Raw genomic sequence first — 26,497 nt, 5'->3', positions numbered from 1 at the left:
CAAATTATTTCCAGTGAAATTCCTGTGATGCATCTTTCTGAATTGGTAAAAATGCCTAGAAATTATGCTGTTTCTTTTCAGGTATGAAATACAATATCATTTTGAACGTGTTTTATATTGAGAGCATGTTTTGCAGCTGCTGAGGTTGGAAGCTTTCTCTTTAATTCTCCCAGCAGTAGCTCAAAAAAATCTGTTCCACTGCTGTCTTTTTAACAGTGTGGCCCACAAATGTGAGTGAAGGTTATTTCAAAACAGACCCAAACTACAGTAGTCTGGAAAGTACCACGTTTATAAGATTAAAATTGCAGGCACTATTATGGATTTTTTTAAATGGGAGCAAGACCAGGAAGGAATAAAAGAGGAGTTACTCAAAAAGGAAATGCAGGGAATGGAAAAGATCAGATGAGTCATGCTTCTATTATTTTCTCCTCCTTCTGGCACAAAAAGAATCCCCATTTTTATTATTGCTAGAATCAGCTGTAGACTTCCTGCTGGCTATACAGTAACCCAGAAATAAACACAGTAGGCAACATAGCAAAATGTTTTTGTAGAAAAGAAATGAACAGAGAATATATTGATTTTAGCTTAAAAGCACAGGGTTTGGACAGAGAAGATAGTTCCTTGCCAGGTTTCTCATCACAAAGGTCCACACATTCTGATGTAGACTTCTGATTAAATGAGGGGTATTTTTATCTGTAATTTACACTGAAGCTGTGTATGCTTTGTAATGGAAAAGGGAAGGCTAAAACTACATTTTGGGTGCAGTCTGCATAAGTTTGGCCTGAGCGTGGCCTGTGAGCTGACCCAGTCAGGTCACTCTTAGAATGGTGTGGAGATGCTTAGTGAAAAATAACAGCAATATTATTAGAATGTGTTTGGGTGAATTTTGCATGTTTATATCTACTGTAAAGCTCCTCAGCTGGCAGGTTGGGTGCATCTTCTGTGTCTTACTTCCCATTCTGCAGAAAGAGAATGATAACACTTACCAATGTAGTCTGAAAGTTGTTTGTGTGGGGTCTGTCTCCTAGGATATGACTAACAAGTTTTTGCTGTCAGGAGGCCTTGAACCCATGTGTTTTCTAAGCACTAGAATAAAGCAATTTTTTTTAATCTGTTTCACAGCAATTTTAGGTGCCCTTCAGCCTGTAGCAGTTTCTCGTCAGGACCCCGACTCACGGAAGAACACGGTCGCTGAGATAACCAGGCGGGCATTGTCCAGAGGCCAGTGGCCACAGGTAATGAACACACTGCTAATTTCTCTTCCATCATGTATTCCTATTCTCTGTTCATTGGGCATCACAGTAGCACAAGTGACCAGCTGGATAGAAATCTGAAAATGTCCAGAAATGAAGTCAGCTCTTAGGTATATTCCTGGGTTAAGATGGGAAAAATCTGGTGTCCTAAAGGAGTTTTGTTGTGACAAATGGATCAGTTAAATCCAGCCAGTACCAGCTGCTGTTGCAAATGCAGTTGCTCTTGACTGTCTCTTTTCCCTTTTCAATTCTTAATGTGCTGCCTTCAGTGTAGCAGATGAATTGCATTGGTGTGTGTGGATCAGTGTTCTGAAGCTAGACCATATAGCTGTGCTCACACTAGGTAGAGGATGAGCGGTTGATGGGATGGGTAACCCAGACTGTCCAAGGTCAGTACAAACAGTACTTTAGCTCAAAACTTCAGTTTCTCATGTAGAGTATAGATGAGGTGGAGCTCAGTTCACTCTTCAGGTTAATAACGCACTAAACCCAAGACTTTTAGGTTGATCTGAAGAATGATTTTTACATGGAAGCAATAGTTACTGCTTCTGCAGTGTTTCCCTTGGTCATTCCTCAGCAGCAAGCTGCTGTTCTACTTCCAGGTCCTGGATTGCTTTCCATCTGAAGAGCTAGTGGGGCAGGGACTAATCAGAAGGAAGGAAAGTGTTGAGGCAGCAGCTCTGCTGCTTATATGAAAAGCAGAGGCCTGGGATGGAAATCCATATCCTTTGGAAGAAGAAAGACTGGGAGTAGTTGTGCATCGACTGACATCTCATTTGGGAGTGCCTCTGTGCTTTCTTCTTGTTTAATTGACTCTGGTCTCACATTGCCCTCAGATACTATGAATATGATGTTATTGCCATGCTGCTGGAAAATCCAGTCAGGGATAATATAAAACCTTTCTCCAAATATCTCCTGTGCAGATTTGGGTATAAACTCATGCTTTGTGTTTTGAATTACCTCTTGACTTGTTTTCTTGGGGGTTAATTTACTTAAAATAAAAACAGAATGTGACTGGTTCAGTAGCTGAAGTCACAAGGTCTCTTCAGTCATAGTTGGATATCCCCTAAGTGACTAAGAAAAATTAACTTTTCCTTCACTTTTGTTCCAGTGAGTAGCTTTTGAGGAAAATTAAGAGGCATGGGAAGATAATAGACTTCAAGTAGGAGACATCTGTGACAGCTAGACCTGCTGTTTACTGCTCTACTGTCTGGACAGTCTCTAGAAACAGAGACCATTCAAGTAGAGAAGACCAACACTTTCCATATTTTTTTTTGTAATGGTATTATTTACACATTTCGTACATTTTTACTTCATAAGTTCCTTCTAAAAGCTTTTTTAACATTTAAGGTACTTTGACTCATAAATGTATTTTTCTAAGCTGCTCTAAATAATATTATAGGCTCCATTTTTTTAAAATTTGTCAGTTAAACATGCATATGCCAGTTTTGTTTAAATACTTGGCTTAGAGACTACAGTAGTGCTCATGATTTGCTAAACTGTTACAGATGAATGCCTTGGTAGACCTGATCTTTGCTGAAAGCAGCATGGAGAGAAAAGGGAAATGGGCTCCTGCACCAGTGCTGCACTTGGGATGAAACCTAGATATGTATTGGGGCATAAATAGATTATGAGTCAAGTAATCTGGGAATCTCCAAGACTGAGTCAGCAGTACCACTGAGGGTGTCACTAGGTGATTCCTAGTCCTGTGCCCTGGCCACACTTTGTGATTACAGGATGTGTCATGGAGGACTGGCTGTAACTTGCTGTGTGCAGTTGCCTCTGTGTCCCTTGGGTGTGACCTTCTGAGGCCTCTTTCACAGCGAGCCTTGACCTGTTCATTCAGACTGAAGTGAGAGCACACCCTGAACACTCGATCCAGACCACTTTGTGCTGGGCGGTTTTTAGAATGCTGCTTATGATCTTGTAGTGTTGTGAGAAATTCAAAGCTTGTGTTCCATAGGGGGCCGGATTCAGTGTGTCACATTGCAGTGCACAGTGCACTCCATGTACTGTCTCAGACACTGAATCAGAAACCTGCTGGGTGTTGGTGCGTCTGAGGAACTGGGGTTCAGAGGCTGCTGTGGTGTGTAATGCCTCACAGCACGTGCCTGCTCTGCCTTTTGCTCTGCTCCTCCAGCTGTGATCTCATCACAGCTGGCATCTCACTGATGGCATCTCTGCCTGTAAATGCCCTAGTACTCATGCACTTCCTTTCCGCCCAGACTCCTATATTTATACACCCAGCAGCTCAATCAGGAACTGCTGTCAGAGGAACAATTCTATTATTACTAACACTAAAATTATAAGTGAAACAGTTATAGCATTTTGTACTGCATTTCTGAACTGATAAAGGCCTTTCCCTAGAACTCCTTTCTTAGAAAGCATTGGTTTCCAAAGTAAGATGAACCAGGTTAATAATATTGTGAGCATCCTTCATTAATATGTTTGTTTACTTTGGAAACAGTAATGATATTCTTGCAATACAGTACAACAGGTCACAGAGCTTGCATAATGTCAGCTTGTGCATAGCAGATACTAAAGTATAATCCTTTTATGAAATATATGTGTGTGTATATATTTTTTTTTCTCTCTTTAAATCCAAGATACTGATTTTCCCAGAAGGCACCTGCACAAACCGATCCTGCCTCATCACATTTAAACAAGGTGAGAGATTTTATCCCATTGTTGTTGGAAAAAAGTATGTGATAGTAATTTGATAGTTGTAGTAAGGACTGAATTTTGAAGGTACATCATCCACAACAGCAGTGTAGTAATCCCTTGCATTCTTAACATTTCAGTGGCACTAAACAGACTCTTATACTTGTCAGCTTATTTCTCTAGTTTGTGCTATTATGTGGGATGCAAAATATCTGTGACTTGCATGATTAGTTAGCTGGGGGATTTTTCTGGGTACAGTTTTCATCTAATTTATTTACTCAGAAACTCAACTGTGATTGTTATGGGGTGGATGTATGAACTTACTCACATGATGTTCTTTTATCTCAGCTAACAGTTCAGCTGTTTTAGATTCCTGTAAATTTTGCCATGCAAGGCTCAGCAACCAAGTTGCAAAATGTTTTTTGCGCAGTGCTTAGCAAGCCAGGACAGCAAATCATTTTTAACACAAGAACATACTTCATTGCATCGCTGATTGTTGTGGTGCCCTTCAGTTAAAAAAGGAGAGCAACCTGACTTTAACTGTTTTATAGTGTCTTAGGTAGAAGTGTTGCAAAACCATTGCTACGTGCTCTGATCTGTATCACTTGTAATGATCAGAACACAGAGCAATGCAGGAAATGCTCAAAAGCCTTGTGAGCATCTCATCCTTTGAAATAAATGCCTGTCATTGGGTAGATAATGTACAGAAAATGAGTTTGAACAGTCCAGGAATCTTAGGCAGCTTTCTCCTTGAGACAGAGCTGAACCCTTTTCTGTCCTGACATCTTGCTGGTTGTGCTGCTGATTTAAAAACAATTAAAAACCACAAAGACCCAACCTAAAATGTACATAAAACCCAAATCAAACAAAAAACTGAAGTAGAACACTTCTCATTGTCCTTGTTTTTAAAAATGCCCTCTTCCAGGTACTGTTGTCTGAAATAAATCACTTAAAGCTCCCAATTAAGCTTAGTTATAACAATTAGTTCTAATTTGTGCCTGCAGGTGCCTTTATTCCACGAGTCCCTGTCCAACCTGTGTTACTCCGATACCCCAACAAGCTGGTGAGCAGAACATTCTTCTGTTACTAAGTAATAATACAGAAGGCAAAAGCCTGACTTAAGTGGTAGCCACAATAAATACTTTGCATTGTCACTGAAGAATATATTGTCCTCAGCTTTAGCATGGAAGAGCTCCTGGAAGTATCCAGGCTTCCCATGTGTTACCATGGTGTAGTTGCTATTCTGACTGAAAAATGACTGCTGGGCTTCTTAGCTAAAGAGAGGAGACAGGAAAGTATTGCAGCGGAAGTTGGAAACTTCCTGCAGCGCCACAGAGCCTGTGCTTTGAAGTCTAAAATGGACACAACTTCCCTGTTAGTCATCATTTTTTGGTTAACCTCAAGATAGCCTTACTGCGAAGGGACTTGCAGAGTTTCTGAGCAGAAGCAAAGCTGAGCCATGCAGTACATTCAATAGCCCTCCTCGGGAGAGCAGCTTTGCAGATGTTCTTTTCATGCAGCGTTCCTTGTGCAGCTCCACTTTACTGCACCTATAAGGCTAGGACATTTTCAACCCCTGGTCGTCCAATAAATCCAGAAAAGACCAAACTTTCAGTTCCTAATATTTTTTTAGGATTAAAAATGTCGTTGCTATTGTTGTTATTTGCAAAGACTCCTTTGTGTAATCCTTCTACAAATGAATGTCAAAAGTGAACCACTCAAGGGGATTGGTATCATATTTCACTGATAAGATTTAAGGATCTGCCAGTACACACTGTAAAAATAAGAAGTAATAAACACAGAGAGAGAAAAAAAATCATAGAACAAGCATGATAAATTGCACAGAAATGTCCTTAAAAACTAAATGAGACATATTTATGAGAATGCCTCTCTAAAGGGACTAGTAAGGCCCACTGACAAAGTGTTACTAATTTTTCTTTCCCTACTTCTGTTGTTTGGATCAGAGTGAATGATTTACAATATCTAACTAACTATAAATGTTATTCCCAATTGTTTAGAAAAGTCTGCCATGCTTATTTCCGAATTTTTAAGGCAGTGAATCCTATTTGCCTTTACACCTTTATTTATTTTCACTACAGGCCCATAAAAACATCCGCTTTTACTAAACTTGTGCCTGTTTTAAATTTTAACTTATATGCTCACTAACTTTCATCTGGTTTTGTCATACATTTCTGTGCTTCATTTTTTCCTTAGGATACTGTGACCTGGACATGGCAGGGCTACTCATTGTAAGTTTCTTAATCCTTCTGAAAATTACATACAGAAATTTTTCCCCTGTTGCTAAACAGTCTGCCAAACAGATTCCACTAAGCCAACACACATGTTCTTCTAGGTCTGTTTTTATGAGGGGGAAATACCTGGGGATAATGCTGTTGTGCAGTAGATTTCATATCTGAATGGCTAGAGAAAAGGTTAGCAAAGTATTATTTCCATTTCTGCCACTGTTCTATTTTCATTTTCTCCTGATTCACACATTACACTAGAACAAAAGATAGGGAAGTATTAAAGAACCTTCACAACTGCACTGAAAATATGTCTGGAAAATACTTTCCACTTCACAAACATTCATTAAAATGTGCCTTTTCAGAATCCATATAGCACATTTTCATGTGGAATATGTAGTATTTCTAAGTACAGTAGTCATGATTTACTCCTAGCATTTTTAAGGCAGCTAATTTTGAAACACATCTGGACTAGTGGAGTGGGTGATAAGCATCTTTTAAGCTATCTTTTTAAATATATGTGTATATATAAATATATAATCCTAACATCTGCACACTTAGACAATGGACATGATGAAAATGTCCAATTTGGTTTCCCCAGATTTTTGCTCTTAGTACTATTGCTGATACATTTATCAGCATACTGAGAGTAATGGACATTGCAAATTAAGTGCATACTACAGATTTCCTCTATGGAGGATTTACACTGAAAGATTAAAATAGAGCCATATCTTCAGTTACGATAGATGGAGTCGGGATAGTCAAAAAAACCATGAAATCAGAGGTATTCCCATGGGGATAAGGAGGCTGCCCATTCACTCAGAATAGAGAAATGCTCTAAGCCTGGTGGCTGGATGGTGAAGGCTCAAATCAAAACCTGTGAGGTCAAAGGAACTACTTAGCAAAATCATGAGGAGAGAAGGCATGGATGGAGAAGAACTCATAGATTCTTAACAAATTCTTAACTGGAACCAGGAAAAGAATATTCCCTGCACAGACATGCAAATCACGAAATGCAGAATTGTCTCACTCTTTGTAAAACTTCCTGGATATTGCAGCTGGGACGGGACAGTACCATTCTCCTTCTCAGAAACCTCCTGACATAGTTCCTGCTTTCACTTACTACTTCTCTCTTACTTTTGTGCCTTGCTGGGAGGAATACCTGATGTTATGTGTTAGAAAATCAAGCATTAGGAGTGGACTCATGCAGAGGATAGACAGGATCCCACAGGTTCTCTTGCTTTTTCCCTTTTCGTTTTTTACTTTGTCCAAAACAAGAACAGAGAAAGACTGCTTGAAAGTTTTCTATTATAATATATCTGCTGTAAAGATCAAATGTTAATTTCTACTTAAAAACCACAGTGAAAACAGCAGGTCAGAAGTGACTGTCCTCTTCAGCAGTTTCTTCCTCCCGTAGCTTATCTGCTGATCCCAAAATGTGTGACTTTTTAAAAAAGCACTGATGGTCCTGACCCTACTGGCACTTCATTAGCACGTATGTGTAAATGTTACTGTAATTTGCAAAGTGACTAGCAAATACTAACAAATCCAGTTCTGCATAAGGAAGTTACAGGTCCTATTTTGCAGCTGAGATAATAAAAGATAAAGCTACTTCTCAGAATCAAGACTCTTAAAGTTTAAAATCCAGTATCCATGAACCTCCTTAAAGAGTGGGAGACATTTTACTGGTCAAAGAGCTGTGCAGAATTGTTAATGTGCATGAGAGCAGACAAGTTGCCTGCCCTGTGAGCAAGCAGCAGCTATATGCAGAAGCCCTGCTAGAAAAAATGCAAAAAGTAACTTTTTGGGAAACTTCACTGCAAGGTACTTAAAAACATTGCTTAATATTGGCTTGGGGTTTTTTTGTGCTTTAAAAAGTTTCATCTACTGACATGCAAATACTTTTGTTTTAAATAAGTAAATTTTCTTTTTCTTCCTCTTTGCCTGCAGTAAAGAGCTGTGCATAATGACACTCTGTCAGATCTTCACAAGATTAGAAGTTGAGGTAAGAATTGGAAATATTTTTGTACTAATATTTAGCAACCAAGGAAATTCTGCTTTAATATAAATGCATTATTCACATTATTATTTATTTTTAGTGAACAATAACAAATGTCTCAGAAACAAGAACAAGCATCACAGTAATGGATTTAATTTGTTGTCCATATGTCCAAAACTCATCATTCTGATGAGTTTCTAAGACAGCTTCCAAAAATGTCTTTATTTTTGGAGCATTATAAAATCACTTTTTATTATCACCACATGAATTCTACAGATGTTAAAACTAAGAATTAACATACATTCTGTCAAAGGAAACAGCTTCTTTTTCCCACCTACCCATTTCTGTGATCTCTTCAAAGTAACCTTCTCTTCCTCACCACTCCTCAGACTGGACTCTTAGATTTCTACAACTGAGAGCTCATTCAAGTATTTGTGCTGAGCCTCATATAGAAAACCAGTTCCCTTGGTCATTAAAATCCACAGCACAGAGACAGATGGACAACAACTGAAACAACACCCACACTTCTTAGTGTGATCACCCACACTCTAACTGCTCCCTGTCAAAGAGGCATCTTCCAAAACACATTCCTTACTAGACCACAAAGGAGTGTCAGTGTGGTCTGACACTTGGTTTAGGAGCCTGAGGAAGGGGAGAAATTTACATGTTTTGCTGTTTATTTGCAAAACACAGAATTTAGCAGAGTCCAAATCTTTGTGATATTACTGCTAACAATTGGCAGTGTAGACTGTGTTGTGGAACAATGATATTCATTTTAAGGGAGCATCTTGTTGCTCTATAGTGCATGCATTAGACACATATTTGTAGAAGGTGTAATCAAGATATAATTTTCCTAATAATTTTGTTCAGTAGAGCCTAGCTATGTGATTTATATACATGGGAGCAAGAAACAGTTCATGTAGCCCTTCCAATAGAAGGCAGTGCTTCGTTTTCCCCTGCTTCAAAACAGAACTCAAACGTGTTTGCTAGAAAATAAATTCCATGTTCCAAGAGATGAAACCAAAACATGAAAAATGTACAGCTTTCACAGCAGCATGTGTCCCCAAAATGGAACTAATTTCTTAGCGTTAGTGCAAGAGCCTTTCAGTTTCTGAAAAGAGAAGGGACACATTTTCCTGTGGAAGGAGGGAATCCAGCTACTCCTTTTAGGAGTGGACATTTCTGCTGCTGTCCCATCCTGTGAGCAAGTAGCCTCTCCACTCCCACCAGTCTTGCACTGCCTCTGCCTGCTGTGCAGTGGCAGTGATGGGCTCCAAGGCTGTGTGTCCACATCCAGTCCAGCTCTAACACACTGGGATATTGAACATGAAACTGAGCCCGGCAGTGACTGTTAGGGCTGCAGAAAATACAGCATTTGGCAAATTCCCTAAGACGAGAGACTAGGTCACAAGCATATCAGAGAAACACTTTTGCTGCTGAAAGAGGTGTGAAGAATTTTTCTTACAGGACTGAATTTGACTCTAAAGATGTACTTGTCGCTCTCCAGGAGATAAGCAGTTGAGGATGTGAGATCATGCAGCCCCTGCAGGAGGTCAAGAAACCAAATTCTTGCTCCTCAGCTGTTGTTTCTGGCAAACAGGTTTTATGAATAATTATAGGGGGGTTTTTTTGAAGGGGATGAAGGTGGTGTTTAAGCTGCCCGGAATTTACGTTGCTCTGTGAGCAAGACCTCAGCCTCAAGTGAAGTAATGACCACTTTGAAAGCTGTGACCATGTTTGCGTAGATAAACCCAGAGTTACAACTTCATCTCACCCAGTGATGACAGGGTTTTCTGTATTCTGTGTGCCTGTGGTTTCTCAGTTTGAGTTATGTGACTTCTGAAGGGGAATTGTAATAACCAGGGACCTATTTCAGACTTGGAACAGAGCTGACAACTGCTTACCGAAGGAATGAAGTCTCAAATAGTCCTATGAACAGCTGGACCTCTCCCCTTCTTACAGGGGAGACAACTTTTAATTATAAACAGAAAATTGTTATGGTTGTTTGACAGATAACCAATTCCATAAACTCACTGGTTTTAATCATAAAGAGAAAGCATTCCTTAAAAACAAGCATTAAAAGGCTGTTCAGGACAAACTGTCTTTATATGGGACAGTTAGCACTATAATAATGCATCACCAGCAACTGCTGTATAAAGCAACATGCTGGCACATAATTAACAACTTTCTTCCAATGAACCATGAGCAACATCTCATTTTTGAATTGTTGTATTCTAGGAATTAAGGGCAGGGTGCAGAGCAGCAGAACAAATGATAACCATAGTTAGGAATAGGCACAGTAAACAGGGGTGTGAGCAAACACTGTAGACTGAAGTAGAAAGAGCAAAGCACTCCTCCACACACACACACTACTTTGCAAACAGGTGCTGGTTCATGCCACAATAGATAATAGTTCATCTAGAGGCTATTTTAGTGAAAAGGTACTTCCAACTTCTTACGTATTAATACTGAATCGTCAACAGTAAATGTTACCATTTAGATAACTAGGGTGTTTCCTAGGTGTGGGAGGAGAGGGGGTTATTGGGATTTTTTACCTTCTGTTTGGAGTTGCAAAATTGTGTCCAGTTAGTGTGCTACTTACAACTCAGAACTATGATTCCTTAATGTTTTTGTCATGGGGAATAATGTACAGGAAACTTATCAGTCACATGCTGACAGATACAATTAACAGGTATGAGGTGGGACTGCAGTGTGTATTTAAAAACATTAACACTCTAACATACATTAGTCCAATATATAACATCACTTAAAAAGGATCTTTGAAAAGAAGTGTGCAGTATTTCAAACTCACGTTCTTACCAGTGCAGCATTTAATCTTCCAACTACTTATATATTTATTATACTTTCCTTCTTTGGGAGTTGCTTTTACATATTTCCATATTAAAGAAGCTTCTACCAACCCTTAAGAGGTAGTTTTGCAGTTTTGTGTGGTGAGGGCAGAAGGGCCTGAGCGGTTCCTGAGGTGGCTGAGACCTCTAGCGCCCAGTCCTTTCATTGCATGGCTGATGTCTTTCTCCTGTGCTCCCGCACTCATACAAACATAAGAAATTGCTCATGTTTCTAATGAAGTGGTAACTATTGAATTGATTGGATAACTCATCCCTTTCAGTTTCTTCCTGTTCATGTTCCTACTGAGGAAGAAAAGAATGATCCAATTCTTTTTGCCAACAGAGTCCGACAAACCATGGCAAAGTAAGTAATTGATCATCAATAAAACCTTTGATAACTGTTCTTTTATATCGAGTAATTCCACATACAGCCTAGCCATAAAGTACAATTTAATCAAGTCCCAGATACTATGCATAGGAATTGCTCTAGATTTTCACCGAGATGTCAGACTCCTGTACTAGACTACCCTGATTATTTTTACATGGAGCATAAAGAAAGTTGTCTTATATTGGAGCACAGTATGTTCAATTCATAGAGAACTGGAATAAAATTCTTTCTTGCTTGGCAAGGATAAGTGGGTGATGGTGTGTTCATCAACGTTACTGGGCTGCATTTACAAGATTGTAAATCTTAAAACCTCCTGGTGCTGCTGCCATAACGTAGTTTCCCAGTGTGGCTTCACAGTCTCATGAAACGGTGTGGGTATTGCTTTGTCCTACTTGCAGCAGTGCAAGAATGAATTACCATTTGTTTCACATATCAGAGAAGGGAAACCGTCAACTCGAAGTTACTTTCACATAAGAAATTGATTTTGCTCTTTCCTTAATTTTATTTCAGTGCTTTGAATGTGCCAATCACTGATCACACTTTTGAAGATTGCAGACTGATGATTTCAGCAGGGCAGTTGACTTTACCCATGGAAGCTGGGCTGGTGGAGTTCACCAAAATTAGCAAGAAACTCAAGTAAGTGAAGTTTTATCTCTTGGTAGCATAATTACTAAAGTGCTGCAGGTGTTGATGGCCATCTGCCAAAGGTTAAATAACCAGACAACAGACTTGGCCACGTGTAATAGTGTATTTATGCATACAACTTACATAAATTATGAGGAAGTCAGAGATGAGGAGCTACCCAGTAAAGACTAATCCCAAGTAATTTTTGTCACCAGTGTTGCAGAAGGAAAGATTTTTTCACCAAAGGGTGAGAAAAGTAGAGCAGTACCTATTTTAAGCACTTGATGGTAATATTGGTGCAAATTTAAATTGCTTTAGTGGTCAGGCACTTGTGGCAGGAAGTAAAAAGCCTTCTTTCCAGCCTCAAACTTCAGCTCACTGTTCTTAGTTTTACTGTGTAGCCATGTGTCACCAGTGATGTAATTTTTTTGTCTGGATACAGTGGAATTTGAGGACTGAGCCATGTAACCATACTCCATCAAATAATCTGGCATGGCTGTGGTGAAATCTGAATGTGTCCAATAAATCTTGACATATTTATGCGCTGTATATCCATTTATAGAACTTCATCTGGAATAGTTACATGGCAATCCTAATATTTCTTACGGAGGTGCAGTGGTGTATTTCTGATCTGACACTTCTGAGGCTCTAGCCATGCTGGTGTTTGGGTAGAGTTTGCTAATAGAGCTGAGACCTGCCCCCTCCTTCCTGTCCAGGAAATACTCACCCTAGAGCATGATGCAGCAAAGTATTGCTACACCTGCATTTATGGCAATGAAAAGCTCTCTGCTTTTTAGCCTAGTAATTGGACAGACAGTTCTCGATTTGGGAAATTAATCTATGGGACTCTGACATACCCAAGCATAGAACCGCCTGCTTTTAATATTAATAACCAGAGGGGAGCAGTCTTTAACTACTGATCTAAAGTAAAATATCTGAAATGTTTACACTCATGCCCTGTTTGGCAGTTTTTTATCTTTGAACACTGTAATAACTCCTACTGAAATTCCATCTGTCCGAGAACTGCTGTATAGAAATATCTCCTCTCTCTCATGTTTGCATAGCCTAAAATGGAATCATGTCAGAGAGCAGTTGGATACTTTTGCTGCTATTGCAAGTGCTTCCAAAGGGGGAAGAATTGGAATTGAGGAGTTTGCTGAGTACTTGAAGCTGCCTGTTTCAGATGTCCTTAGAGAGCTGTTCCTACTTTTTGACAGGGTGAGTAATTGGTTAACTGACTTGCTGACAATATTTTGTTAGAAATCATGTACCAAAAGGATATTTATTCTCTTGGTTAATAGCTTCTGTAAGCAAGGTAAGTGACTCTTACAGTTTTGTTCATAAGTTTCAGTGGAGAAAACATTAATTAGTTTCTGCCTTGTGAGATAGCAGTCAATCCTTGGGCCAAGTTGCTGCAGCAGTATCAGACAATACTCTTCATGCTGGTAATAGCTGAATATTTTCTTTTGCTGACTGCAGATTTTGATCTTATGTACATGTTGATAGCTTAGTTAGCTGTTGTAATTAGTTAGATAATTTAAGGCAGAGGGAAGCTAACTGGAGTGTTAACTGGAACACTGGAGTGTTCCTGCTGTGCTTGTGAAGAGTGCTGTTAGACTTTACAGGGACTCCTCTTGCTTCTCTCCAGCCATAAAGGAGGCTGTGTGTTAACATGATCATTTAGGTTTTATCCCTAGTCAGTGCTAATCTCTCCAGTTTTCTACTTCTCTCTGAGGATGACAAAAATGGCTGCATTTCTCTCTATACCAGAAGCATCAATGACTAGGGCACAGATGAATTAATCTTATTTCTAGGCCTCCACACGTGCTGCAGTGCAAGTGCCTATGGACTGGAGGTTTTCTCTTACCATAAGAGCTTTCCCAGATCACCATCACTCTTCCTGATGACCATTACTGTACTCTTAGCAGTACAGCTGTCCTTGGGAGCCCATTGTATATGTTGATAACGCTCTTCCAGGATTTTTTCCCTTGAAAAGTTTTTAAAGGCTCTAAAATAGGAAAGAGTCAAACATATTTCCTGAACTGCAGAATGCATTGAAGTTCTAGCAGAGTTAGGTATTCGTCCTTTTGTCATTCCTGCCTCCCCATCTTGGACCACCAGCTCCTGAGGCATGTAGTCTGATTCCTGAAGCACATACCTACATCAGAAATGTGCTGTGGCAACCAGAGTAATTAAGGGCAATCATACTCCTTTCACTTACTTTATACGGCGCAGCATCAATGACTAGAACTAGCAAAGTAATGCTCAATTCACTAAAAATGTGAGGGAATAAAAGATTGTGAAAACAAACAAGTGCAAAGCTGCATTCACCTTTAAGGAGATCAACACAACTGAGGAACAGTCATGCTCATCTAACAGGGCTGTTTTCAAATTGCTTCAGGTATGAGCACAGGCATTCTGAGACTTCTGCTTTGTGGGTTTCAACTTAGTTTTTTTTTCTCTAAAATGGTTCCTCAAATCTCATTAACATAACAGTGCAAACAAGAAAAGAAATAGAGGCATACCAACACGTGACAGAAACTAGTGAGACGTAACTGGCAGCCAGAGACATGCACAGACATGGTGCAGTCTGAGCATGCAGATAAGCTGTGTTTTGCCCACACCCAAGTCAGACACAAAACAGCTTTGGAGAGCTGCAGAACACTGGATCTCCAAGTAACCAGCTTTAAAAATCTCCACCATGTTCCTTGCTAAAGCCTTGCTGAGCGGAGGAAGTGGTAGTAGTCGTGGAGGAAGCCTTGCACGTGGCCTTGGAGGGCTCCTGACAGGAGGTGGAGGTGCAGGAAATATTGGAGGACTTGTTGGAGGTCTCGTCAACCTTATAAGTGAAGCGGCAGCTCAGTATAATCCAGAGCCACCTCCACTTCCTCGCAATCATTTTACAAATGTGGAAGCTCAGGAGAGTGATGAGGTCAGACAATTTCGTCGCCTGTTTGCCCAGCTGGCTGGAGATGATATGGAAGTGTGTGCCACAGAGCTGAGGGACATCCTGAACAAAGTCCTTTCCAGACACCAAGACTTGAAGACGGACGGCTTCAGCTTGGACACCTGCCGCAGCATGGTTGCCGTCATGGACAGCGATGCAAGCGGCAAACTGGGCTTCGAGGAGTTCAAGTACCTGTGGTACAACGTCAAGAAGTGGCAGTGTGTGTACAAGCAGCATGATACTGATCAGTCAGGCACTGTTGGGAGAGCCCAGCTGCCAAACGCCTTGAAGGCTGCGGGGTTCCACCTGAACGAGCAGCTGTGCCAGGTGATCGTGCGCCGATACGCCGACGACGACGGCAGCATGGATTTCAACAGCTTCATCAGCTGCCTGGTGAGGCTGGACAGCATGTTCAGGGCCTTCAAGTCCCTGGACCGAGATGGAAGTGGGCACGTCAAAGTGACCATTGAGGACTGGCTGCAGCTGACCATGTATTCGTGAAGATGTGTCTTTGTGTGGAAGAGACACGTGGAGGACTGCAATCCTCTGCTATACAACTGAAGTCTTTGGCTTTTGTCTTTCTAAGGCAGGTGTAGCTAGAGGTAAATGGGTCAGCTACAAGTGTAGTGATTCCTCTTGTGCATGCACTAGTCTGCTCTTCTGAGGGGTTTGTGTAGGTTGTTGATTGGGTGGTTGCCTAAGTCTGTCTTCAGAAAATTCTAGACTCTAAGGTTAGGGAATATATTGGAAAGATCAAAGCTTAGTTACTTTTTCTTGTAAAGTGGCTTGTATACGAGTATAACTATTATATAAAAAAATGTAAGTTTGGTGTTGATGTTCCTGTTCTGATTTGTCAGCAGTCACTAAGCTGGAATAAAGGCTGTTTGCCTGAAGGCAGTCACTGGTAGAGTCTGGTGCAGTTATTTCTAACAAGGGGAAAATACTAGAGTTGCAATGACTGTAATGATCAGTGAACTTAAATAATCATTCCATTTCCTTTCTACTTCTCTTTTTTCTTGCTTGGCTGCCAAAGCAAAACCTCAGTGCTGCTGTCAGTTCTATCTGGTGGCCAGGACAAAATTGAAGACTTACACGGGGCTACTTTTGCAATGATCAACTCCCTCCTACAGTTCTATGAACTAGTCTTTTCACTGTTTCCTTCAAGCCTAAACATAGTTATAAAGCAAACAACTTAAAATACTACATTTATATTTAGAGGAACTTGAAATAATTATGCAGTCACATAGCAGACAGACAGCCAAAGTAAACCTCTGGCTATCTGAGTGGAATTTCATCGGAGTGCAGCATCCCACTCAAGGTAGTTATACAGTTCTGGCTAAGATGTCAACTTCTGAGTAAACAAAAAAAAAGGAATAACATGAACTGTTAAAGGTACATTTCTTTGAATTAAGGATTACATTGTTGATCAAAACAGCTCTTGCACAGGGCAGATTTCTTGGCAAGGCTCTGCTGCTTTAAACGAAAATTGTCTTGGGTGTGTGCAAGCTGGCTGGAACGTGAAAAGATGAGTTAAATAGGCAGCCTGGCACTAGAGGCAGTCTCCAGATGTGAGAGTCCTCATGCCTCTGCCCTTCCCCAGGGACACAGCAGTGACTCATTGAGAAATACCACACAATACCTGCAGGCCATCTGCATGTTAATGGGGTGCTGTGGTGTGGTTTGGTTTGTAAATTTCCATAGCTTTGATTTAGAAATCTTGCACTTACACTTGGCAAAGAGTGTTTTTCAGATTGATGAGATATCCTCCCTGGTATACTTGCAGAAACCTTTTACTTGAAACTAACTTTACAATTTGTGCCCAGACTTTCTTTCCTCCTGCACTTTGTTTAAAGGCAAACAGAAAAATATTCATATTGTCCCAGAGAAAAGAAGCCAGTTCAGTCCTAATGGCATTCAGCCTCCTCCCGGTTCTTCAGTAGGAAGACACTGAGTTATCCATTGTGCCAGGCATTGTGCCATTTGGGCTCTGAGTAACAGAAAAGTGAGCAGGAGGTAAAGTGTGATACCGCCTCAAAAGTATTGATGCAGTAGTACTTTCACCTTTATACTGCATCTGGCTTCCAGTCCCTGTGCAAATCTAAATGGAGACTGCTTATGACAGTGCAACTTTCTTGTTTTCCAGAGTCTAGGATTTACTGTATTCTATAAAAAAAACTACAACAAAACTCCAGTTACCATAGCATGCTGTTGGGAAAATAATATCTGAAAGCTGGCTTCCTTAAAGAAAACAAGAATTGTTAAGGTTACATTAGGTTTTGTTTGTTTTGTGTAGAATAACTACAAATACCCAAATTCTGATGGTCTACGTTACCATTTAGAGAACTGGAGCTCAGCTCACATGTTGCTTCCTTAAAATATTCTTGGGTACACAGGTGCAAACACAGCTAGATATGCATAGAAAGACAATTGCAAGTGCTTTTTGCTGTGGTGTTAGACCAGCACTGGAAGTTTTCTTCTATTGCAGTTTAACTTCCATTTCTTTTTCCAGGCAGCAACCCCATCATTTCTCCTTAACTAGAATGCCAGAGCATTTGGAAGTTAGTCAGCATCTTAGAGTTTAGTAAAACTAGTCACAACATGATCTTGCAAACATAGTAATTTTATTTCCTACTAAAATGGCTGGAGTTCTGTCTATCAGACTACACTCAGTTTTGATTACTGAGTTTTCTCACTTTAATGAAAGTAATATGACCTTTATTTTGTCTTTTTTCTTGTCATATTTCCATGTGCAGCCACAGCTTTGTTAACTTCTTTCAGAAGTTAATAATTTTAATTAAATAATTTTAGATTACTTCCCAATTCTTTTACTGTGATACATATTCTTAACTTTGAAAATAAATCTTAAAAATATTCTAATCACATCAAGATTTGCTAAGATTACAGTCTACAAAACAGTCCAAAAAAAATATTCTATGGAACTTTGAACAATTATCATTTACACTCTTGCTTCAGTTGTTTTAAGACTATGTTTGTAATGTTACACTTTAAAGTGTAACATTACAACAGATGTAAATCTGTTACCTCTGAGAACTACAATGCAGACAAAATACTGAAAGTCAAACTCTGCACCACAGCGAGAGCTCAGATTTGTAAATAAAACTATGTGTATGGGACAACATTGTCTTTTTCTAATGATTAAAAACTGTCAGAAGTTATAACCCTTAGACACCATGAAAGTAACTTAAAAGTTAATATCTTATTTATATTTTGCTTAGAAGTTTCCCTCAAATTCACAGGTTTCTGAAGCATAAGATGTTCCAAGTCAATCAAAAAGATCGGTTAAACCATCAATATAAAGAAAATAGCAGTTGTCTGTGCAAAAGAGTCCTGCATTGGTTTTGAAGGCTAAATAAAATTTTATCTTAGAAGTTTTAAATCCTATGAAATACATAGTTTGATGACATGTTAGTAATACTGATTTTGTTATATTATTACACATATTTTGTTAATCAAGAACTATCTTAAAATCTAAATCAATTACTAAAATCCTTGTTTCATAGCACCCAAAATTTTCACAGCACTCTACAGAGCAGCCTTGGTATTGTCCCCTGGCATATTGCTCTGTTCAGCAGCAGAAAACCAAGAGCAGAAAGGTTAAGGTTGGTATGCTCAAGTGAACATTAGAAGTTGGTAAGAGAGCCAGAAATAGGATCCTGGTCTGGCTCTTTGCTGCAGATTTATCCAGCAGACCACCCCTCTGTCACTTGGCCGACAAAGTTTTGTGCTGTTCTCATATGTAGGGGACTCCACTTTTTCCGAAAACGTTTTTCTTCTTGAAATGCAAAACATACTGTCCACAAAGGGAACTCTGCTTTACACTTCAGTTTATTTTTAAAATATTTTGATGCCCTTATTGTGAATACTCAAAACAATGAGCTACTTGTCATCTCTATTATGCCATCATTACCTGCTCTGTGTCCCACCATCTAAAATTGGCAGATGGCTTTTGCCCAGACAGATGTTTCCCAAAACACTCAAGAAACTTCCAGTGTAGTGACAGAAACACTACTGACATAAGCATAGATTTCATCAGGCACCTGCCATTGTCCCTATCTGCAAATATAATGCAGCTTACACAGAATTAATCACAAATCCCATCAAAGCAAGCTTCAAATGTTTTGTTGATGTAGCTTTGTAGTTAATACATTGAAATGTTTGTTTAGATCAAAACTGGAAATATTACAGAGGTTGTTCCAATGAATTCCTTGCTTTCTGGCTTAAACAGTAGGACAGTGCATTGGCTTCCAAATAGCATGTAGGGCTGTGCATAGGCTTCAAAAGAAAGCTTAAGATAAACCAGGTAGATTTGGTTGTCCTTTCACTGACATATTTTATTGCTGAAGGTTCAAACTCAAAGCAACAGCCTCACTCTTGGCCTGTTGATTCTGGATTGTTGCATTGGTCTCTGAACCTCAGCAAGTGCTAGTGCTGCAGTTACTTCAGACACTGGATTCTGGTTATTCTTAGAGCCTTCCTGAAGGCCATGTACTGAAGAAAATCTTTAAGTTGTTCTAAGTCATTTTTGTTTGTTCATAAAATAGAAATCTATACCCAGTTTGTAGCTACTGGAAACGTGTATTGCTGCTCCAGCCTTAGTATTATGGATTAAGTGAGCTCTTAGGTTTTTTCCCAGGAAGAACAAAGACCTCTCGTGTTGTAAACTGTCTTAGTGCATGTGTTTGATTTATAGAAGAGCTTTTAAAGTGATTTGCAGTGTTAGCTCTAACTAGTGCCATGCATGTTTGGGTTACAGAATGGAGACGGCACCATCGACTTCAGAGAGTATGTAATTGGTTTGTCTATTCTTTGTAACCCAGCCAACACAGAGGAGACTATTCGGATGGCATTTAAGGTAAGTTCTATTTAGTGTAAATCTACAAACCTGACAAATCAAGACTGACTGTAAGTCTGTTAGCTTTCAAATCATAAGTTTATAGCTTCAATCTGTTATGCAAATGTGAGTAATTCTCTTAAACCAATTGACATTTACAGTGTGAAAGGGAGGGGAAGAATTGCAGTGAAGGGTTTCAAAAGCCATCTAAAGGCAGTAATGAATATGTAACTTGGCAGGCTAACTCCAAAAATGATTCAGCAGCACTTGTAGTTTTTTTCCCTGAGGTTTTTTTCTGCTGTTATTCTTCAATGTCACAATAGATGGAGTAATATCCTCTTGTGGGTCAAGCCTCACTAGAGTCATTGTTCTTAACAAAGAGGAGCAGGGGAAAAAAATCAAGGGCTGTTCAGGACTGGCATATTGAAAACTGGGCTGCATCTAAGAACTGCTGTCTTGTCCTGTGGTGCCCTGATAGTACAGGCACAGACAGTCAAGGAGCAGTAGCTCCTTTCACATCTCAGATACATGCAGACAATACATGACCAGGGATGCCCATGTTGTGAATCCTTGGCTCTTTTTTTAGTAGCTCTTTGACACAGATTCAGTTGTTGTACCCATTAATCTGTCTTACGAACTCTATTGAACAAAATATAGAGGTACCACTCATGTTCATTGTATACCAGGTGCTTCCTAGTACTGATGCATACTTGGGAAGTACCAGAGGTTTGGTGGCAATCCATTATATCCACTGGCTTCTTTTCAGATAAGCTTCTTTTCAGATAAATGATTAGTTCATTTTTAGGGATGTCTCACCAGTACAGATTCCTATGAAGAAGCAAACCTAAAATCTGTAATTGCTGTTCCATTGTGGTTTTTTCCTAGACTATATTCTTCAGAATCTTAACAAGTGTGCTGATTATAAAATTAATAATTTTTTTTTATTTTCAGTTTCAGCACAAAACAACTGGTTCAGCTGGTAGAAACCTCTTTCAGTCTAAAATGGAGCTACAGGAAAAACTCCCTTTTGCTACTTGTTTTCTGTGCCACTAAATGTCTTTTCCTTCACAATGGCAAATTTTGCCTGTAGCAACTATTGAAGAATTAAAGCAAAACATCCCTTGTATTTCTCCAGGGGTGATTCACAGCAGATGGTTACTGTCACTGCACTGGGAAGGATGGGATGATCAGTGTACATCAACAGCCTGCATTCCAGGAACCGAAATTCCTTGTTAATTACAATTAATTCCTTAGTGAGTGATCAGTCACATACACTACAATTTAGGTATGTCAGGGCATAAACTGTGATAACAAGTTTAATCTGATAGCAGATATGCCATTATCTTGTGAAAATGGAGACTAAAACCTAAGATGTTCCAGTATAGATTGGCTGAATCCAGTAGACTTTTAGCATAGCTCATGGTGACACTAAATTTACATCTTTGTTTATGTTTTATCAGTTTTGTATTAGTTTTATTGCTGAACCAATGCTGTGAGGTTTTTTTGTTTTGGCAGAATGTTCTATTCCCAGCTATACCACGGACTTAGCTCTGTCTGCTTAGTCTTATTCCAGGCTCTTCAAATCCCAGGCATTGTTCACAGAGCTCCTGAGTGCTAGAAAACCACGAGGAGTGGCTAATGTGCACAGAGGGTTCATAGGCAAAGTGATGCCAAAGTATTTCCACACGTTCTGTCTCTTCCAGCTCTTTGACATGGATGAGGATGGCACTATAACAGAAGATGAGTTTGCTTCGATCATTCAGTCAGCTCTGGGGCTGCCTGAGCTTGATGTTTCTGTGCTCTTTAAAGAAATAGATGCAGATGAAACTGGGAAGCTCTCCTATGGTGAGTTACATCCTTTTGTTAAAAAGGATACTCTGATAGTCATATTGACAGGGAGTTTCCTTTTTTAATTCCCTGATGGTTCTCATACCTTGTTTCTGGGGAGAACTGTTGAAGCACAGACTTAGATACTTTGTGTGGTACTCCTGGGATTTTTTAGAGGGATCTAACTGGAGATCAACTTCAGCGAAAGAAGCAGGCACTGAAATTTTCTTTGATTCTGTTGCTGCACTATAACATCTGTGCTTTTTAATGTGTTTCAGAGGAGTTCAAGAACTTTGCACTCAAGCATCCAGAATATGCCACGTTGTTTACTACGTACTTAGATCTGCAGAGACACCAGCTAGATGTGTTTGAGGAGCAGGACACTGAGCTACCCAAAGGCAAACACAGCCCAGTCAGGAGCACTGCCCCGCTCTCAGAAACAGCACCACTTGCAAGAAATAAAGTCTGTCCTGAAGGCAATGAAGAAGATAGCTCAAGTACTTCTGACAAAAAGGATGACTGAGAAGAGTTCAATAATTCAGCTCTTGAATCCTACAGGATATTTTCCCCAGCTGTTCATAAGCACAACTAATGTAAAGTAGAAATGGAAGTTACTATTTAAAAAAAAAAAAAAGTTTGGTTGGTTGGTTTTTTTACTTTCATATCAGGAGTTGTTCCTGTTTGATTTTAAGGGAAAAACCACTGTTCAATCCTTAATGTCAGTATCACAGTACTGGGAATGTTGTTCAGTGTCTTCCAGGTTCATGCTTTCACAAAAGTAACAGGTGTGCTAAGAGAGGTACAAGGCTCCAGCACTGCAGTGACCTCTCAGAATGGAGGCTGAGGAGTTCACTTGTCTAAAAACAAGTGGAATTTTTGGTGCTGCTCAATTCCTCTACATCCCCAACATGACTTACAGGAAAAAAATATGCTCCTAGAGTGTTTTAATTTTCAATATCACGTGGCCATTCTCAAGCTTGAGACACACAAAAATGAGTTACAGGAAGCTGAGAGTTGAAGATTATGGTTTTTTGCTATCCTTGCATGCCCTTAACTATTTATGAACCTCAAAGCATAAGCTTCTGAACAAGACATGGTGGTTCACTGATGTTAACACTTTAGGCCTAAAAGCTGGTGACAGATGGAAATAGCTGCACTTCTAACAACAAAAAACTGATTGGAATTCCAAGGTAGCAGCTTACAGTCTAGAGGAAAATGCAGACAGTAAGACCTAAGAATTAATGGACTATTTCAAAATAAATACCATGTTGTTTACAGTAACAACTGTTCAGGATCACATTGGGAGGAGCATTTAAACTTCAGCGTATTTTTTATTCTTGCAGTTATCAACAGAGGAATGTGACCTTGCCTGCAAAGCTTGAAAGGCAAATACGCTGTCAAACCATAGTTCTAGTACTTAGTGTCTGCTCTAAAGCTGTCTCCTGGAAACCATGTTTGCATTACTGTGCCATTATTCAGTCTTCTTGGGGTATGGTTCAAAACCAAGCACTTTCTAGTCAATGAATATATTTTGCCTCGACCCTCTCTAGTGCACTGGAAATTAGGTCTTTACCTTTTTCCATCCTTCATCTGAATGCACTTTATGCAGTATTTAAAATATATAGCTGTTTAGGCAAAAACTTGTATAAAATGAGAAGATATTTTCAAATTAAAACTGAGATGAGCAAAGCCTAGACTGTCTAGTACCAATAATAACCAACCAACTTTCAGCAGGTTTCAAATGGTAACCTCTGCCTCTAAGTTACTGCTTGCAGTCTGGCCACAAGCTCATTGCCATGTTTTGCTTTCTCTGTTTATAATTGTGCCTCTCCTGATGTTTCATGTGCTTAAAATAAATCTATATTTTTTAAAAGACTTTACTTGGACAGCTGTCTTTTTAGTACAGTGGGAAGGGTACTTTGTCTACCATAAGAGGCTTGGGGGGAGTTTCCAGGAAATCATGCTTCAGATGTCCTCTTTTGGTAAACTCTGTGCAGCCTGAAGTTGGCATTTTCATTCTTCGTATGATGGCACTTTGCTTTATGGTAGGGCTGGACCAATGCTCTTCCAGAGAGTTACTTCTGGTGACTGCTTCGACAAGAGGGATTATGATACAAAGGTCTGCAAATCCATGGAGAGAGACCTCTATTTTTTGATGGAAAATAAAGCATCACCATTTACATGTAAAATGAGTGACCTCAACCACAGTTGGGATGTAATCATGGCATTTGGTGTTGTGAACATTAGGAGAGTATTTTCTCCAAATTAGACAAGGAGAAACAGAAATACAGTTAATTGGAATACATGTAAAAGCAAGGATGCTTTTACCTAGCATGTTAACCAAAGTCTCAGCTTTTCAACCAGCAGTAGTCTTTTCAAAGATGAATTCTATTCCAACCAGTAAGAAAAAGATGGGTGGGCAAAGATGACAAAGGAAAGCACATAAAGGTCTCAGGATGCAAAGGCTGCCTTACACACACTCCTGGATCCAGCCACGTTCAGCAGCAGGAGCTGGGCTGTCCAATAGCATGTTTAGTGATTTTATAAAAATCTGCAAGTCACACAAGCCTATTGCAGTTAAAGCCAAAAATATTATATATTAATAAATATATAAATCTACCTATCCCTGTAGTTAGAGGAAAGGCCACAAATGGGTTTGGTATGTAGCAGTGATTGAACCATGCTCTGAAGAGAAATTAGCTAAACACTAGAGACACTAACTCAATATACACACATCTGCTGGATGTGCGGGAAGGGAATACATTAATTTCTAGGCATCATCGTGCCTCAGGGAGCTTTTAAAAGGACCAAACTAAAAGCAGTCTGCAATAAGCAGGCATTACATTAAGTGGCAGAGCAGGAACTAAACAGAAGGAGGAGAAGGTTAAAAATACTAAACAGAAAATGACTCTCAATCAGGCATTGAAGGATGACACCTTTTCTGCCTTGGACTTCCTGAGGTGTAAGTTCGTAAGTCTACAGGCTGCCTTGGGATCATTGTGAGTCCTGCACTCAAAATGAGCAGAAAGGTATATTTGGCCCCATGTCACCCTAGAAAACATCATTTATTTAATCAGGACTTCTCTGTCTTGCTTTGACGTGGATTTGATGGTAAATCCATCATGAATACAAAAATAAGACACTTTAAGCAGGAACTCCAGCAATCTTAACATGGGCAAGAATCAGACAAGGACAGGTCTATTACAAGAGGGAAACACAACTTATTCATAAGAATACAGGTTCATGGGATGCTGTTATTCATGAGGTTTGATAACTATATTCACTATGAATAAATCTCATTAACATTTTTTAGATCTAGGCTCCTGTTTCTGAACACATGAAGGGCAATGCTGGTTCACCTAGAAAAGTGAACCACCTTTGTTCACCCTGGAACAATTAAGACACAAATACTGTAAGTTCAAGGAAGGAGAATTAACAGAGTTTCCACCAGCCACACCAGAGGTTGATTTCTGAGAAAGTTCTTTCAATCCAAGAAAATTTAAACTATTTCTGCTTCCTTTGCTGCATCAGTGTTTCTGTAAGTGGAAAGAGAGATGAGATATCCAAGTTTTATCTGTATAAGATCTGGTCCTAAACTACCAAAATCACGTAATTCCTGGCTCATTGCTGTCCATCAGAAGAATGAGGAGCAGTAATCTCTTTGATGGATTCCTCACAGTCCGTAGCTGGGCACCACGAATCAGAGGCACCAAACCATCAGTGACTGCTGCTCCTGCTCTTGTGCTCATCTGCATCAGAACAAGTGAGGTGCCAAATCTTATCCCCACAATATTCCTGTGAGTGTTACATCCTCTTCCTGATCAGCTTGCTCTGTGGCGGGAGGGATGCAGGGGAGGCAAAGTTCAGTGATTCCTAAATGCTTTACAGGGGAAATTCTGCACGACAGGAGTGTGCTCTGCCCATTCATCCCTTCTCAAGACCCCAGCAGGACTAAGAGCCCCAGGAGTCCAGCCAAGGGCTGTGCTGTGTGACAGCTCTGTTGAGCATTCATAGAAGAGCTGCACAGGGTAAGGGCTGCTTAGCCACATCTGCCATGTCCCTTGCAATTCCCATTTAAAACAAAAAATTCCCTGGGTAGCAGAAGTCTGAGAAACATTTGTCGAGACCTTTCTTCTGTGGTGGTCAGCCCACCAGGCAACTATTCCTGGGAAATTCCTCAGGCACCATGCCAGTGCAAATAAATACACCATTCTGCCTGAGCAGGCTCCTGGTGGTGTTTGCATAGGTGCCAAGAGCTACTCAGAGCTCTTGGATCTGGAAAACCAGGGCCTGAAACTTAGAAACTAAATGTAAAAAGTGGTCCTACATATACAAAAACACCCACACCAGGTATGGGTGTGTTTGTCTCTGTAGGGACATTTTAAAATGGGGAAATTCTAAAGAAAGGCTTGGGAGGTTGGTAGCTACACCCTGTATGATTTGCTGGAAGACTGGGCTCTGGTCAGTGCCCTTTGGCTCACCTTTTTCCCTTCTGTTTTGCATCTCTTGAAACAACCTACCTTTCTCTCCACATTTCCACCCAAAACATAGCTACTGCCATTAAAAGTTATATTCCACAATGACTAGAGTTAAATTTTAAGATTAAAACATAAAAATTACCAAATCTGGTGGGATTCAGGGGCACATGCAGTATTCAGGTAGTTACTTTTACTGGCCTGCAGAAAGAGCAAACTTGTCAAAGGTTGCAAGGGATTTTAATGACATTGAATTAATTAATTTTAAATCTTTACTCAGTGAAATAACATTTATTAGACTGACTAGCAGTAGGGAGACGTTTGTCAGCAGTGCTTAAGTTGGCAGACTCTGTGTTACTATACATAGCCAGAGAGGCAG

General features: G+C 39.8%; 2 protein-coding genes across 3 annotated transcripts in view; both read left to right on the top strand.

Moving 5' to 3' along the window:
* The window catches only part of LPCAT2 (lysophosphatidylcholine acyltransferase 2), a 30,480-nt gene extending 6,961 nt beyond the window's left edge, over window positions 1-23,519 (top strand). Inside the window, exons 4-14 of one of the 2 annotated variants that reach the window (XM_066327855.1) lie at window positions 1,123-1,235; window positions 3,860-3,920; window positions 4,919-4,977; window positions 6,129-6,163; window positions 8,108-8,162; window positions 11,287-11,369; window positions 11,904-12,029; window positions 13,082-13,235; window positions 19,739-19,837; window positions 21,520-21,661; window positions 21,922-23,519. In XM_066327855.1, coding sequence (XP_066183952.1) covers window positions 1,123-1,235; window positions 3,860-3,920; window positions 4,919-4,977; window positions 6,129-6,163; window positions 8,108-8,162; window positions 11,287-11,369; window positions 11,904-12,029; window positions 13,082-13,235; window positions 19,739-19,837; window positions 21,520-21,661; window positions 21,922-22,166 — 1,172 coding nt within the window. In that variant the 3' untranslated portion in view covers window positions 22,167-23,519. The other variant, XM_066327856.1, reaches the window with a different exon arrangement.
* On the top strand, window positions 14,084-15,876 carry CAPNS2 (calpain small subunit 2). The gene has a single exon (XM_066327857.1). It carries the CDS (start codon window positions 14,719-14,721, stop codon window positions 15,463-15,465), a length of 747 nt encoding a protein of 248 aa, XP_066183954.1. The 5' UTR covers window positions 14,084-14,718; the 3' UTR covers window positions 15,466-15,876.
* Window positions 23,520-26,497: the final 2,978 nt, after the last annotated feature.

This window comes from Sylvia atricapilla, chromosome 12, assembly GCF_009819655.1.
Source record: "Sylvia atricapilla isolate bSylAtr1 chromosome 12, bSylAtr1.pri, whole genome shotgun sequence".
Classification (NCBI taxonomy): domain Eukaryota; kingdom Metazoa; phylum Chordata; class Aves; order Passeriformes; family Sylviidae; genus Sylvia; species Sylvia atricapilla.
Note: the sequence above shows the minus strand (reverse complement) of the source record. Positions and strands in the feature narration are given on the sequence as shown.

Bases quoted from the DNA above. Each gene is read 5' to 3' on its own strand.
- CAPNS2 (XM_066327857.1), top strand. From the start codon at position 14,719: ATGTTCCTTGCTAAAGCCTTGCTGAGCGGAGGAAGTGGTAGTAGTCGT.